This window comes from Vulpes lagopus, chromosome 19 (assembly GCF_018345385.1).
Source record: "Vulpes lagopus strain Blue_001 chromosome 19, ASM1834538v1, whole genome shotgun sequence".
In the NCBI taxonomy this organism is placed as follows: domain Eukaryota; kingdom Metazoa; phylum Chordata; class Mammalia; order Carnivora; family Canidae; genus Vulpes; species Vulpes lagopus.
In genome coordinates this window covers 35,871,812-35,886,538 of record NC_054842.1, presented here as the reverse complement: position 1 = coordinate 35,886,538, position 14,727 = coordinate 35,871,812, and the positions used below count along the sequence as shown (strand labels likewise).

Sequence of the window (14,727 nt, the reverse complement as noted above, 5' to 3'; positions counted from 1 at the left end):
GTCAATGACTTACAACATTTGAGTGTATAGTCTTTTCTCAGACTAGTCTTCACCTGTAAGAAAGAAGCACTGACGGAATCACAGGCATTCATTTAACATTTTCGGCCAGACACACAGATACATCAGGCACTCGTATACAAAGATATGAAGAACACAACCACTGCCCTCAGAGAGTTCACAGTCTAGTAGAAGACGGGGAAAAAAATCAATTCAAAAAATATATAGGGCACCTGGGTGGCTCATTCGGTTAAGCCTGCAACTCCTGATCTCATCTCAGGTCTTGATCTCAGGGTTATGAGTTCAAGCCCCGTGTTGGGTTCCACACTGGGCATGGGGTCTACTTTAAAAAAAGAAAAGAGAAAAGAAAGATAAATTACAAAGGAGAGTAATAATTGCTGAGATACAAGGAAAGACAGACAAAGTGCCATGGGAACTCTAATACCCAACCTAGCCTGCCAATGGATTGGGCCAGGGAAGACCTCCAAGAAGTGATGAGCCAACCTGAAGAATGAACAGTAAGCAGCTGAGAAGATGCAGATGGGTAAGTCACCGTTACCATGCCCTAGCAGGGCAGACAGAAGGCCCACATGACTAAGAATGCACCTCTAGTTTGGGGTGAGAGGAGGGGTATACGGGAACACAGAGCATCTAGAACGTGAACCTGCCAAGATGGTCAAATGGCCTGTTGGAGGTAGGGAGCGTGCCCAACTCACCTGCAGAGCCTGCTTCTGGAGTACACGATAAACATTTGAACATTTGTTGGAAAAAAAAAATTGTTGAATTACACCCAGTGCTTGCTGACCTATTGTGGTTCAAATTTCTTATGTCCACCAGAGCGCTCGGTATTTCCCTGGGCATCTGACAGGCACACAGTTGAAAGTGCCTCTTGATTAGAGCAACAACATGCTGTCCTCGGGCCCCCAGCACCTGCAGTGGTATTGATGAGCAGCTCAGCCCTACTGGGGCCTCCCCTGAGGGGCCTGACCTTTACCCATTAAGCCTTCCCAGATTACCCAGGCAGAAATCCTTCCTTTCTTCATCTTCCCTCCTGTGGCGCCTGTGTCTTGGTTTGGGGGGAGCTGTGTTCAGGCTGTGTACTTGTCACCTGCAGCTCCCCATGGGCATTTAGAAATCATGCATTGCTCCTCCCAGCATCCCCACACCCAGAACAGCCACTGCGTAGAAAAGGGTCCAACAAATGTGTGTGAAGAAACAAATGATGTGATTAGGGAGTTGGTGCATTTATTCATTTCTTCCTTTTCTTCCTTTCTGCTTTTGAATGGAAAACACTGCCCAATATCTTTAAGGACCCACAAAATCAGCCATTTCCTAAATGATCACATAGAGTCCCACTGTCACTGTCATTAAATATAAGAAGAATCCATCACTCATCCTGCCTGTCCTTGAAGGATTCTACCTCAGGGAAGGCAGACGGTTGATAAAGAGAAGTTTCTCTTTTAGGAATAGTCCAGTTAGGGGCAGCCCGGGTGGCTCAGCGGTTTAGCGCCGCCTTCGGCCCAGGGCGTTATCCTGGAGACCCAGGATCGAATCCCATGTCAGGCTCCCTACATGGAGCTTGTTTCTCCCTCTGCCTCTGCCTCTGCCTCTGTGTGTGTGTGTGTGTGTGTGTGTGTGTGTGTGTCTCATGAATAAATAAATAAAATCTTTAAAAAAAAAAAAAAGGAATAGTCCAGTTAGGGGGTACGAGGGTGCCTCAGTGGTTGACCATCTGCCTTTGGCTCAGGTCATAATCCTGGGGTCCTGCAATTGAGTCCTGCATTGGGCTTCCCGCAGGGATCCTGCTTCTTCTTCTGCCTATGTCTCTGCCTCTGTCTGTGTATCTCTAATGAAAAAATAAATAAAATATTTTTAAAAGGAATAATCCAGTTAATTAATGAAGAAGGAATAACAGAATTAGAATATCACCATTTTGTAATCTTAAGATTTGTGTGGAATCAGAAAAGACCCTGAATAGCCAGGGGAATATTGAAAAAGAAAACCAGAGCCAGGTGTGGACTGTGGGCCGCCAGGGTCGGTGAAGGATCTCAAGATGGCTGGGCGAAAACTTGCTCTAAAAACCATTAAGTGGGTAGCTTTTGGGGAGATCATACCCCGAAACCAGAAGGCCATTGCCAACTCCCTGAAATCTTGGAATGAGATGCTTACCTCCAGGTTGGCTACTCTTCCTGAGAAACCACCTGCTATCTACTGGGCTTACTACAAGGCCAATGTGGCAAAGGCTGGCTTGGTAGATGACTTTTAGAAGAAGTTTAATGCCCTGAAGATTCCTGTGCCAGAGGATAAATACACTGTCCAGGTGGATGCTGAGGAAAAAGAAGATGTGAAAAGCTGTGCTGAGTTTTTGTCCCTCTCAAGGCCAGGATTGAAGAATATGAAAAAGAGCTGGAGAAGATGAAGAACATAATTCCCTTTGATCAGATGACCATTGAGGACCTGAATGAAGTCTTCCCAGAAACCAAATTAGACAAGAAGAAGTATCCCTATTGGCCTCACAAGCCAACTGAAACTTTATAAACTTGAGTTGAGGAGAAAGCCCCGGCCCTCATATTATAAACATTGGACATTAAAAATAATGATACGGAAAAAAAAAAAAAGAAAAAGAAAACCAGAGCCAGGAGCATCACAATGTCAGATTTCAAGTTGTACTACAAAGCTGTGATCATCAAGACAGTGTGGTACTGGCACAAAACCAGACACATAGATCAATGCAACAGAGTAGAGAACCCAGAAATTGGCCCTCAATTCTATGGTCAACTAATATTCGATAAAGCAGGAAAGACTATCCACTGGATAAAGGACAGTCTCTTCAATAAATGGTGCTGGGAAAATTGGACATCCACGTGCAGAACAAAACTAGACCACTCTCTTACACTATACACAAAGATAAACTCAAAATGGATGAAAGATCTAAATGTGAGACAAGAATCTATCAAAATCCTAGAGGAGAACACAGGCAACACCTTTTTTGAACTTGGCCACAGCAACTTCTTGCAAGATACATCTATGAAGGGGATCCCTGTGTGGCTCAGTGGTTTAGTGATTTAGCGTCTGCCTTTGGCCCAGGGTGCGATCCTGGAGCCCCGGGATTGAGTCCCACGTCAGGCTCCTGGCATGGGCCTGCTTCTCCCTCCTCCTGTGTCTCTGCCTCTCTCTCTCTCTCTCTCTCTTTCTCTCTCTCTCTCTATGTCTCTATGTCTATCATAAATAGATAAATCTTCATAGACAATACATCTATGAAGGCAAGGGAAACAAAAGCAAAAAATGAACTATTGGGACTTCATCAAGATAAAAAGCTTCTGCACAGCAAAAGAAACAGTCAACAAAACCAAAAGACAACTTACAGAATGGGAGAAGATATTTGCAAGTGACATATCAGATAAAGGGCTAGTATCCAAGATCTATAAAGAACTTTTTAAACTCAACAGCAAAGAAACAGACAATCCAATCATGAAATGGGCAAAAGACATAAATTTCTCCAAAGAAGACCTACACATGGCCAACAAGCACATGAGAAAATGCTCTGCATCACTTGCCATCAGGGAAATACAAATCAAAACCACAATGAGATACCACCTCACACCAGTGTGAATGGCGAAAATTAACAAGACAGGAAACAACAAATGTTGGAGAGGATGTGGAAAAAGGGGAACCCTCTAGCACTATTGGTGGGAATGTGAACTGGGGCAGCCACTCTGGAAAACTGTGTGGAGGTTCCTCAAAGAGTTAAAATAGAGCTACCCTACCACCCAGCAATTGCACTGCTGGGGATTTACCCCAAAGATACAGATGCAGTGAAAGATCAAGACACCTGCACCCCAATGTTTATAGCAGCAATGTCCACCCTCTCCTTCTGCTCGTGCTCTCTCTCAAATAAATTAAATCTTTTTAAAAAGGCAAAAGATTGGAAGAAGCCTAATACTCTAAAGTCTAATGCTGTAAAAAGAAAATGCACTGATATGGAAAGATCTCTGAAGTATAGAGCACTGTGCATTAGATGCTGCCATATGCAAAAGGTGAAGGAGGGCAGGAGAATGCATGTACATGTGTTTGTATGTGCATAAAATACGTCTGAAAGGATATATATAAAACCAGGGCCACTGGCTACCTGTGACATGGATAACCTGGAGACTGAGGTGGGAGACTTTTCACTGTAAGCCTTCATATTTTTAATTTTTTGGTATATGTGAACATATTGCCTATTTAAAAAATGAATACAAGTCGGGTGCCTGGATGGCTCAGTTAAGTTAAGCAGCTGCCATCAGTTCAAGTTATAGTCTCAGGGTCCTAAGATCAAGCCCCATGTCAGGCTCCCTGCTTAGCAGGCAGTCTGTTTTCTTCCCTCTCCTTCTGCTCGTGCTCTCTCTCAAATAAATTAAATCTTTTTAAAAAGGCAAAAGATTGGAAGAAGCCTAATACTCTAAAGTCTAATGCTGTAAAAAGAAAATGCACTGATATGGAAAGATCTCTGAAGTATAGAGCACTGTGCATTAGATGCTGCCATATGCAAAAGGTGAAGGAGGGCAGGAGAATGCATGTACATGTGTTTGTATGTGCATAAAATACGTCTGAAAGGATATATATAAAACCAGGGCCACTGGCTACCTGTGACATGGATAACCTGGAGACTGAGGTGGGAGACTTTTCACTGTAAGCCTTCATATTTTTAATTTTTTGGTATATGTGAACATATTGCCTATTTAAAAAATGATAAAAAGTCGGGTGTGGCTGGAATGGCACCTCAGTTGAGTTAAGCAGCTGCCATCAGTTCAAGTTATAGTCTCAGGGTCCTAAGATCAAGCCCCATGTCAGGCTCCCTGCTTAGCAGGCAGTCTGTTTTCTTCCTTTGTCTCTGCCTCTCTCTCTCTCTCTCTATGTCTATTATAAATAAATAAATCTTTAAAAAATATATTAAAAAAAATAAAAAGGCAAAAGATTGGAAGAAGCCTAATACTCTAAAGTCTAATGCTGTAAAAAGAAAATGCACTGATATGGAAAGATCTCTGAAGTATAGAGCACTGTGCATTAGATGCTGCCATATGCAAAAGGTGAAGGAGGGCAGGAGAATGCATGTACATGTGTTTGTATGTGCATAAAATACGTCTGAAAGGATATATATAAAACCAGGGCCACTGGCTACCTGTGACATGGATAACCTGGAGACTGAGGTGGGAGACTTTTCACTGTAAGCCTTCAATATTTTTAATTTTTTGGTATATGTGAACATATTGCCTATTTAAAAAATGATAAAAGTCGGGGTGCCTGGATGGCTCAGTTAGTTAAGCAGCTGCCATCAGTTCAAGTTATAGTCTCAGGGTCCTAAGATCAAGCCCCATGTCAGGCTCCCTGCTTAGCAGGCAGTCTGTTTCTCCCTCTCCTTCTGCTCGTGCTCTCTCTCAAATAAATTAAATCTTTTTAAAAAGCAAAAATAAAAAAATGATAAAATTCTAAAACTCAGCAAGTTTTCATAATTTTCCAGGCTGATATCCCTAAGAATTGGAACAGAAGTCTGTGTTAACCATTCCACCATGGGGCCTCCCACCCTGTGGGGAGGCATGCATCAATTATAGTACCAGGGCCTCCCTTCCATCTACCTCTATGGCCTAAAGCAGACCTTGTACGTTTCTGGACCTGAGTTCCCATCCGGTAAATGAGTGGGCCCCTTCCTGTTCAAACATGCTACCAGTCCCCATTCCTCAGAAATGTTGCCCCCTAGCAAAAAGCTAGGTACCAAGAAGTACCTGGAACTGAGCAGACCAGAATGCTGGACTGTTCCCACTCAAAGCACCAAAATCCTGACCACTGTTTCCCCAACAAAAGCCTGCTTGTACCACCACAGCAGCCTGTCAACAATTACCCCCAATTACAAACCCGGAGCCCAGCAAGCCCTCAATTAGTCTAAAAAGGGGCCTGAGGAGGAGCCAGCTGCACAGTGTAGTACCCATATACTGCCTCCACCCATGGGGTCAACGCACCCCTTTCGCTCAAGCCCAGGGGCTGGGATACTTGGTTACAACGTTTTTAGGACCACAAGAAGGCTTTTGGCTCTCCTCAGAGTGACCACTGCTTGCAGGGCCCAGTCAAGTTCTCTTGCCGCAAGTGCAGTTCTCCAGACTTGATGCTTTCTCCCCACTCAGACCACACAAATCTGCCTCCCTACTCAACACTTTCCCAAGCCCAAGCAAGGTACAACATTCTCAGGTTTTCTTTTTTTTTAAGATTTTATTTATTTATGGGAGACACACAGAGAGAGAGAGGCAGAGACACAAGCAGAGGGAGAAGCAGGCTCCATGCAGGGAGCCCAACGTGGGACTCGATCCTGGAACTCCAGGAACACGTCCCGAGCCGAAGGCAGACGCTCAACCGCTGAGCCACCCAGGCATCCCATTCCCAGGTTTTCATCTCCTTCTAGGAAAAGATGACCATCCCTGGACAAACTCTGTCGATGAAGAGACACTCAGGCTAATGCCCCTAATGCATCATGGTCATGGGTTTGGCTCAGCATTTGGGAAGAAGACCAAATGCCCTTCTCAGAAAACGATGGGCTCCGAATTCTGCTCTATCGCATCCAGAAGCAGAACTGTCCCTGGTCCAATTATCTGCAAATTCCCTAAGACGCACACTATCAGGGAACTTTGTGTTTTTCACTGAATTGGCCCTCATGCCCTTCTTCTTCACAGTAAGTGTGTGTGGCTAAGACAATGATTGTGTACATATGTGTGTGTACATTGATCTCAGGGTTGGTTGTGATAATGTATATGGGGAAAACCAGAAGTTATAGGAAATGGATCTCATAAATGACAGCTAGGTTTGGTCGGATGGAAGGAAGGACTTCCTGACCTTGCATAGGCAAATAGAGGTGAAACTCAGGGCTGCAGAATCCAGCTGCCATTTATTGTCTGGGAGCCTTCAGCAAGTTATTTAGCTTCTCTGCACCTCAGTTTCTTCATCTATAAAATGAGAATAGTACCAATACCTTAGATTTGTCATAAAAATGAAATGAGAACATGAATATAAAGTTTCTTGCTCAAAATAAGTGCTTAACAAAGGGTATCTATTTTATTCTATTACAGTGATGCTGTTGATAGTAGCTGGAGATACACAGTGGAGAATGCTATCTATAAGGAAAATGCCCCGTAACAGCATGTTTCTCTGTCTGCACAGTGCTGTAATTTGTTCTACTTTGGAAAACCACTGGCAATATCTTTTAACACTACACATATGCCTACTCTCCTAGGTATTCATGCAAGAATAATAAAACACCCTTCAGAAAAACACATGTGTGAAAATGTTGACAGCAGCTTTATTTATAATACCTCAAAACTGGAAATAGCACAGATGTCCCTTAATAGCTGAACAGATAAGCAAATTCTGGAATATTATACAGCAATAAAGAGAAACTAATGTCTGACATATGCAACAAGATGAATGGATATCAAAAATATGTTATGCAGAAGAAACTAGACACAAAAGAGTACATGCTGTATGCTCCATTTATATACAGGCAAAGTCCATCTATGGTGATAGAAATCAGAATACAGTTATCCTTGGGAGTAGGTATTAAAGAGGAAAAAATATAAGGAGACCATCAGCGGTGACAAAAATGTTCACATTTCATATCTTTCTTAAAAGATTTATGTTAGAGAGAGAGAGAGAAAGAGCACAGTGGAGAGGGGCAGAGGGAGAGAGAATCTCAAGCAGACTCCCCACCGAGTGCAGAGCTGGACTCGGGGCTCAATCCCACTAAACTGAGATCATGACCTGAGCCAAAACCAAGAGTCACTCAACTTTCTGAACCCTCCCCAGGTGCTCCAATATTCCATATCTTGATCAGGGTTGTGGTTACATGGTGCACTGTAAATAAAAATACATCAGGCTGTATACTTGAGATGCACAGTGTTTACATATGCAAGTTATGCAGCACACACACACACACACACACAATTTGGGCATGAGGGAAATCTTCAGAAGGCCAGTATTGCAAAACACAAAAGTTGGCCCTTCTCTTCCCCTTCCTCTGGACTTCATCAAAGATAGGCATCTAAAAATTTTTTAAATAAATAAATAAAATAAAAAACAAAGGTAGGCATGTAAAACTGCCCTCCTGCACAGAGGCTCTGTACACAGTGCCCATTTGTGGACAGAAGCTTGAGCAGGGAGTAAGGAAGTACACTTTCAGCCACCCCCTCATGGGCCTTCCCGGGGCTCCGGACAACTGGCCTTACCTTATAAGCTAGCTGCTACAGATGCCAAGGCCACCTTATTTCTAGTAAAGCTTAGTAAATGTCTCACACAGGTCCTCAGCATGAGGAAGGTGTCCTGGCCCAAGATTCAGCAACATGGCTGTGCAGCTGTAATCACAGATAGCCCCAAATGCCAGAGGACACTCAGATCCCGAGCTGGCCCTCCATGCTCCAGCCACTCTTACCCACCTGCAATCCCTTTCTTGGAAATTCCAGCTTCATCACAAGGAAAGTGGCATCTCTCAATTCTCTCTATGGAATGGAGGCAGTATCCAATGCCATTAAAACACATTAAGCCAGTCCTGGTGGGAAGCAGGGAGTAAGAAGTGGAGGACAGAGTCCCTACCCATCAAGGCTTGCAGTGTGGGTGTGAAGAAAGGCAACAAGGCAACTTTAAACAACACATCATGCTCTCAAGCATGGGGGTGGGGATGAGGGAACAGAAAGCACCTAGTGGCAGTGAGCACCTAAACTCACTGTTTAGGGCTGAAAAAAAATAGCTTTGGGCCATGGGAGTAATGGCCATGTGATACCAAAGGAAGCTGGTCATCCTGCCACCCAAGAATTATGTCTCTGGGAGCATCCCAAAAGTCTTTGGAGAGGGAAGGTCCCGCATTGCCCAGGAACCCGCCCCCTCTGCCTTTTCTCCCTAAGTTAGGCTCAACCAGGAGAAATGCCTACAACTGCCGGGCAGTCAGCCAGGTAAAGGGTAGGGCACACACTCCTTGGGGCAAAGAGATGCTAGTGAACTTGAGGCCCAACATCAGTGAGGTAAGGAGGAGCCCAGAACGCTAGTCTACCCCTCCCAGCCCAGCCAACCACAGAGTGAGGGGTGTAGGATGCACTAAGATACCAACTGGAAACAGCTCTCATCTGTGAGTTCTTCCCCAGAAGGTAATGGCTTCTCTCTCTCTCTCTCTCTCTCTCTCTCCTTCTCTATTCTTGCTCACTCTTTCTCCCAAGCATAGATTTGGGTGTCTCTGCTAGTCTCAACCAGGCAAAATACTGTGGGCCTGCCTGGGGCCTGGGCTATGTGGGTGTGTGCAGAAGAACCAAGCACTCACTCAGGCTGCAGCCTGTCTGCGTGGCAGGGAGCTCAGCTACAAAACACAGACAAAGCCTGTGTGAGTGGCCTGTGTGTGTTAAAGTGCATCAGGAATATGTTCTGTACCTGAGCTTCCCAAAGAACTCTGAGCAGCAACTTCACCAAGGGAACGTCCAGGTGGCAGCTCAGTCACCCTAACCCTGAGCCAAAGATATCAAAGCAGCAACAGGCTTTTGGTGTCAGGCTTGCAGACATGGACCCAAGAGGTCACTCTGTGTCATGAGATAGCTGAGTGCCCAAGTGTGTAGAGAAGCTTAAAGGCCAGGCATCAGAGTGACAGGTTTTCTACCAAACTGTGCTGGATCTGAACTAGTCTGTGTAACAGGTGAGTGTGTAAGGGTAGCAGAGAAAAGGAGAACTGGAGGAGATATGGGGTGGCCTGGGGAGCAGTGGATGGAAGGATGTGACGGGGGTGCAGAGACCTGGAGTCCAGGGGGCGTAGGAGGAGCCTGGAGTAGCGCTGACAGCTGAGGTGTGCAGCTGCAGGGATGTGCCAGCGCACGCAGCCCGGCTTCGCCTTTCCCGCCGCGCCGCAGAGGCCGCACCCCAGGGAGAGGGCTGCGCACCCCAGGGAGAGGGCTGCGCACCCCAGGGAGAGGGCTGCCGCGGGCTCGGTCCCTCTGCGCTCGCGCAGGGCGGGAAGCCGGAGGGTGTAGCAGGGCCCCGCCGGGAAAGGGCACCTCGGGGCCTCATTCGAGCAGCCGGCGGCGACCTCGGGGCCGCTGGGCCGCTCACCTGGCCGGAGCCCCCCACCCCCCACCCCGGCCGCCGGGATCCCCAGAGGCGCGGCCGCTTCGGCCGCCGCCCGATGCAGGATCCCCCGCGGGGCGGAGAGAAGCGTCTCCCTGCGTCCTGCGTCCTGCGTCCGAGCCGAGTGAACCGCTCGCGCCGGCTGTCGGGGCCTCGCGGGCGCGGGGCGGGCGCAGGAGGGGGGCGGGACGCCCGGCAGGAGGCACTGGCGGCGGCTCCCGCGCTGCAGCTGCAGGCCCCCGGGAAACCCGGACGGAGAGGCCCGGAGCTCCGCCCGGGCCTGCGAGGTGGGCACCGCCCCGAGGTCACTGGACGGAGGCCCGGCGTCGCCGCAATGCCGCGGGGAGAGAGGATGCCCCCCCACGAGCCTCGACACGGTCGGCCGGCCTGGACCTCGCCAGGAAGCGGGGCCCTCCCCGGCCGGCCCTAGAGGGCTGAGAAGTAAGCCAAGGCGCGCCCCGCCGCTTCCTGGACAGCAATACCTGAAAGGAGCAGGACTCCTGTCCACCCAGAAGACCCTTTACAGGAACTCCTTCCTTTACCCCCACCTCCTACCCACACGTGCGCGCGCGCGCACACACACACACACACACACACTCCTTAAAGGCTGAAAAGGGAGCCGAGTTTGGAATTCGGGGAAGTGATGACACACACAACAATGCTGTTACACCTGGCTGCTGCAGGCCAGCAGCGGAAATGCCTGCAAAGGGGGAGAGCGAGACAGAGAGCCAGCCTGGGTGGTCAGAAAAAAAGAGGAGAGGAGAGAGCACACACACCCGCAGGTTGGGGCCAGACCCAACTGTTTTTTTCCCCCTGCCCAGGCCCAGGGGGAGGAGGGGCGCTAGGGTCAATCTGCAGCAGCCCCAAACCAAATTCACATCACTCCCACCCCTAGCCTGGGCATGGATGGGGGTGAGAAAGAAGAAAAACACCTGCACTCCTGCTCAGGAGACAGCCACAGAGGTTTTGAAGAGGTGCTGCTTACCCCAGTGTATAATGGGAGCAGCAGGAGAAACAATCAAGCTACCCTAAAATACACTTAAATGGAAGGTAGAGGAGGGAATTTACTGAAGTGAGTTTAGGAGAGCCCTGTTCCCTCTCACTTTAGTGTTCAGACCAGACTGCCCTGCTGACCTCTCTGTAGTCATTTGCACGATGCTGAATTCCAAAAGAGCCCATCACCCTGTCCTCCTTTCCTTTAATCTCACAATGTAGATCAGAGAGCTGAGCGGGAGGCAGGCAACACACAAACGTGGCCATGGGTGCTGGGCCCATAGGCCACTAAGGGCTCTTCAGGCTTCCGCTGAGACTGGGCAGCCCAAGAGGAAGTGGTAGTAATGAGCTTTGGGGTGGCCACTCCAGGCATGCCAATCCAGACACGTGACACAACCTGGCATGACATCCATCCAGTCCACCTTCCTCCCCAAAGTATCCGGGCCCCCTTAGTACCAAGGAGTTTGGGGCATGAGGATTCAAAACACCCGGACATCTCTCTCACACTTTATGATGGCAGACGTTTTGTTGAGGCTAAGTTAAACTGTTAAAAAGCACGGCTGCCTTTCGTGTCAGCATTAATTTCCCCTGAGACAATCTCTTGGCATGCAGGTGTGACTGGGACCCATTCAGACTTCTGCTGCAGGTAGATGAGCATTCACCCCTCAGCCCTGGAGAAAGATCAGAACAAATGTCAGGAGAGAGATTTTGAACAAATGCCTCTCCCAGCCTCTTGTTTTTCTTCCCAGGCTGTGTCGGAATAGGGAAAGGGAAGAAGGAAGGAAGGAGAGAGGAAAAAGAGAGAGAAGATGCGACATCCCAGAACCACACTTACTGATAGGTGACACACATGTACCATTACAGGAGTAAGTATAAATGTTTTATCCATAAATATAAATCTCACCTTGTACGTGTGCATACCTGTGTTTTTGCACCAGCACATGTGCACCTGGGCAGCTGGTATCTCACGTGTCTCACGGGCAGACCGGCCCCATGACTTGTGTGTGTGTGATAACGGCGCACACAGACCGAGTCCCCCAAGGCCCCACGGGCAACGCTCGCGCCCGCGTCACAGCAGGACTGGGGGAGAGTCTACTTGGTGGTGCTAAAGCACACATCCAAGCGAGGGTGACAAGGCGGGTTCTGGGGAGAGGTCTGGTCCCTGCGTCCAGAGGCAGAGCAAGGAAGGACAAAGCGGCTTCGGGCCAGGCTCCTGGGCGCTTCTTCCCCGACCTCTCCCCAGCGCCATCCGGCCCAGTCCCTCTGGAAGCACGACGGCCAGGCCACGCCAGGCCAGGCCGGGCCGAGGTTGCTCGCTTCAGTGACACGCGTTTCTGGGCTGGTTTTCCCAAAGCCACCGCGCAGCTCTCTCCACCCCGCCGCCGCCCGGCCCCTCGCCGTCCCGTCCCGCCCCTCCCCCGGCCCCAAGCTAGAGAAGTTCGGCCCCGGGAACTGCGGCGGAGGGGCAGAGCCGCCGAGTCCTTCTCCTCCACCTGAGAGCCGCGCGGAGGCTCGGCGCGCCTCTCCCGCCGGGCCCGGACTCCTGAGCCCTGGCCGAGCGCGGACGCGCCCCGCGGGGCCCTCGGCATCTCCCCGCCCCGCCCGCCGAGCGAGCCCCGCGGACCGCAGGCGCGGGCGGGAGCGGGAGCGGGAGCGGGAGCGGGAGCGGGAGCGGGAGCCGGGTCGTCGGCCGGGCCCCCTCGGCCCGCCGGGAGGGGCGCGCGCCGGCCCGGGCCGTGCGGGGCGTTCACAGAAAGTGACTTGGAGACGGACTCGCCCGTGCGCGACTGGCCGCCCCGCTATAGGGGCGAAGGCGCCTGACGCAAGCGGAACTCGGCGGAGCCCATACGAGTCAGCACTGAGCCAGGCTCCGGGCGCTGGGGACTGCGGCAGGCAGCTCCGCCGGAGACGCGGGTCGCGCCTCGGGAAACCCGGCGGGTGGGGGCGGGGGAGGGCGCCGGGAAGAAAACCCACCGAGGCGGGGACTGGCCTGGGCGGGGAGGGGCGGCGGGGCCGGAGCCCCTCGCTGCTGGGCGGGCCCCCCATGGCCAGAGGCTGAGCTCCACTGCCCACTCCCGCCGGCCGCTCCCGAGGGGAAGGAGAGCGCAGAGGAGCGCGGCGAGAGGCCGCCGGCCAGCGAGCTCGGGCGGCGCCCGCGGTGCCCAGAAGTTCGGGACTGCGCCGCGCGGGCACCGCGGGAGGGGCCGGGCGGGCAGGGGCTGGCGGGCCGCGGCGCGCCGGCTCCGCCGCGATGGCCAGCTACCCCGAGCCCGAGGACGCCGCGGGGGCCCTGCTGGCCCCGGAGCCCGGCCGCGCCGCCGAGGAGCCCGAGGCGCCGCCGCCGCCGAGCCCCGGCAAGGGCGGCGGCGGCGGCGGCGGCGGCGGCGGGGCGGCCGCGGAGAAGCCCGACCCCGCGCAGAAGCCCCCGTACTCGTACGTGGCGCTCATCGCCATGGCGATCCGCGAGAGCGCCGAGAAGAGGCTCACGCTGTCCGGCATCTACCAGTACATCATCGCCAAGTTCCCGTTCTACGAGAAGAACAAGAAGGGCTGGCAGAACAGCATCCGCCACAACCTCAGCCTCAACGAGTGCTTCATCAAGGTGCCGCGCGAGGGCGGCGGCGAGCGCAAGGGCAACTACTGGACGCTGGACCCGGCCTGCGAGGACATGTTCGAGAAGGGCAACTACCGGCGCCGCCGCCGCATGAAGCGGCCCTTCCGGCCGCCGCCCGCGCACTTCCAGCCGGGCAAGGGGCTCTTCGCGGCCGGGGGCGCCGCGGGCGGCTGCGGCGTGGCGGGCGCGGGCGCCGACGGCTACGGCTACCTGGCGCCCCCCAAGTACCTGCAGTCCGGCTTCCTCAACAACTCCTGGCCGCTGCCGCAGCCGCCCTCGCCCATGCCCTACGCCTCCTGCCAGATGGCGGCGGCCGCGGCGGCGGCGGCGGCGGCGGCGGCGGCCGCGGGCCCGGGCAGCCCGGGCGCGGCCGCGGTGGTCAAGGGGCTGGCCGGGCCGGCCGCCTCGTACGGGCCGTACTCGCGCGTGCAGAGCATGGCGCTGCCCCCCGGCGTGGTGAACTCCTACAACGGCCTGGGGGGCCCGCCCGCCGCGCCCCCGCCGCCGCCGCCGCACCCGCACCCGCACCCGCACCCGCACCCGCACCCGCACGCGCACCATCTGCACGCGGCCGCCGCGCCGCCGCCGGCCCCGCCGCACCACGCGGCCGCCGCGCCGCCCCCGGGCCAGCTCAGCCCCGCCAGCCCGGCGACCGCCGCGCCCCCGGCGCCCGCGCCCAGCAACGCGCCGGGCCTGCAGTTCGCCTGCGCCCGGCAGCCCGAGCTCGCCATGATGCACTGCTCTTACTGGGACCACGACACCAAGACCGGCGCGCTGCACTCGCGCCTCGACCTCTGAGCGCCCCGCGCACGCCGACTCTGAGGATGCGGGGACGCGCGACGCCGGCCTGGGAGCCCGCGCCCGGGGCCCTCCGCCTCCCCTGGCTCCGCGCCGCGCCGCGCCGCGCCGCTCGCCCCTCTTTGTCTCCACCGCCTCTCCCGTGGCGCGCCCCCCGCCCCCGCCGCGCCCTCCCCGCGCCCTCGCCGCCCGGGCCTGCAGGCCGC

The 14,727-nt window shown here is 53.0% G+C and overlaps 1 protein-coding gene and 1 pseudogene across 1 annotated transcript; both read left to right on the top strand.

Moving 5' to 3' along the window:
* The first annotated feature begins 2,050 nt into the window (after positions 1-2,050).
* Positions 2,051-2,554, top strand: LOC121478517 (annotated as a pseudogene).
* Positions 2,555-13,360: 10,806 nt separating this feature from the next.
* Positions 13,361-14,521, top strand: FOXL2 (forkhead box L2). The gene has a single exon (XM_041734642.1). It carries the CDS (start codon positions 13,361-13,363, stop codon positions 14,519-14,521), a length of 1,161 nt encoding a protein of 386 aa, XP_041590576.1.
* Positions 14,522-14,727: the final 206 nt, after the last annotated feature.

What these genes read in the sequence shown, in the direction of transcription:
- FOXL2 (XM_041734642.1), top strand. Translation starts at nt 13,361, where the DNA reads ATGGCCAGCTACCCCGAGCCCGAGGACGCCGCGGGGGCCCTGCTGGCC.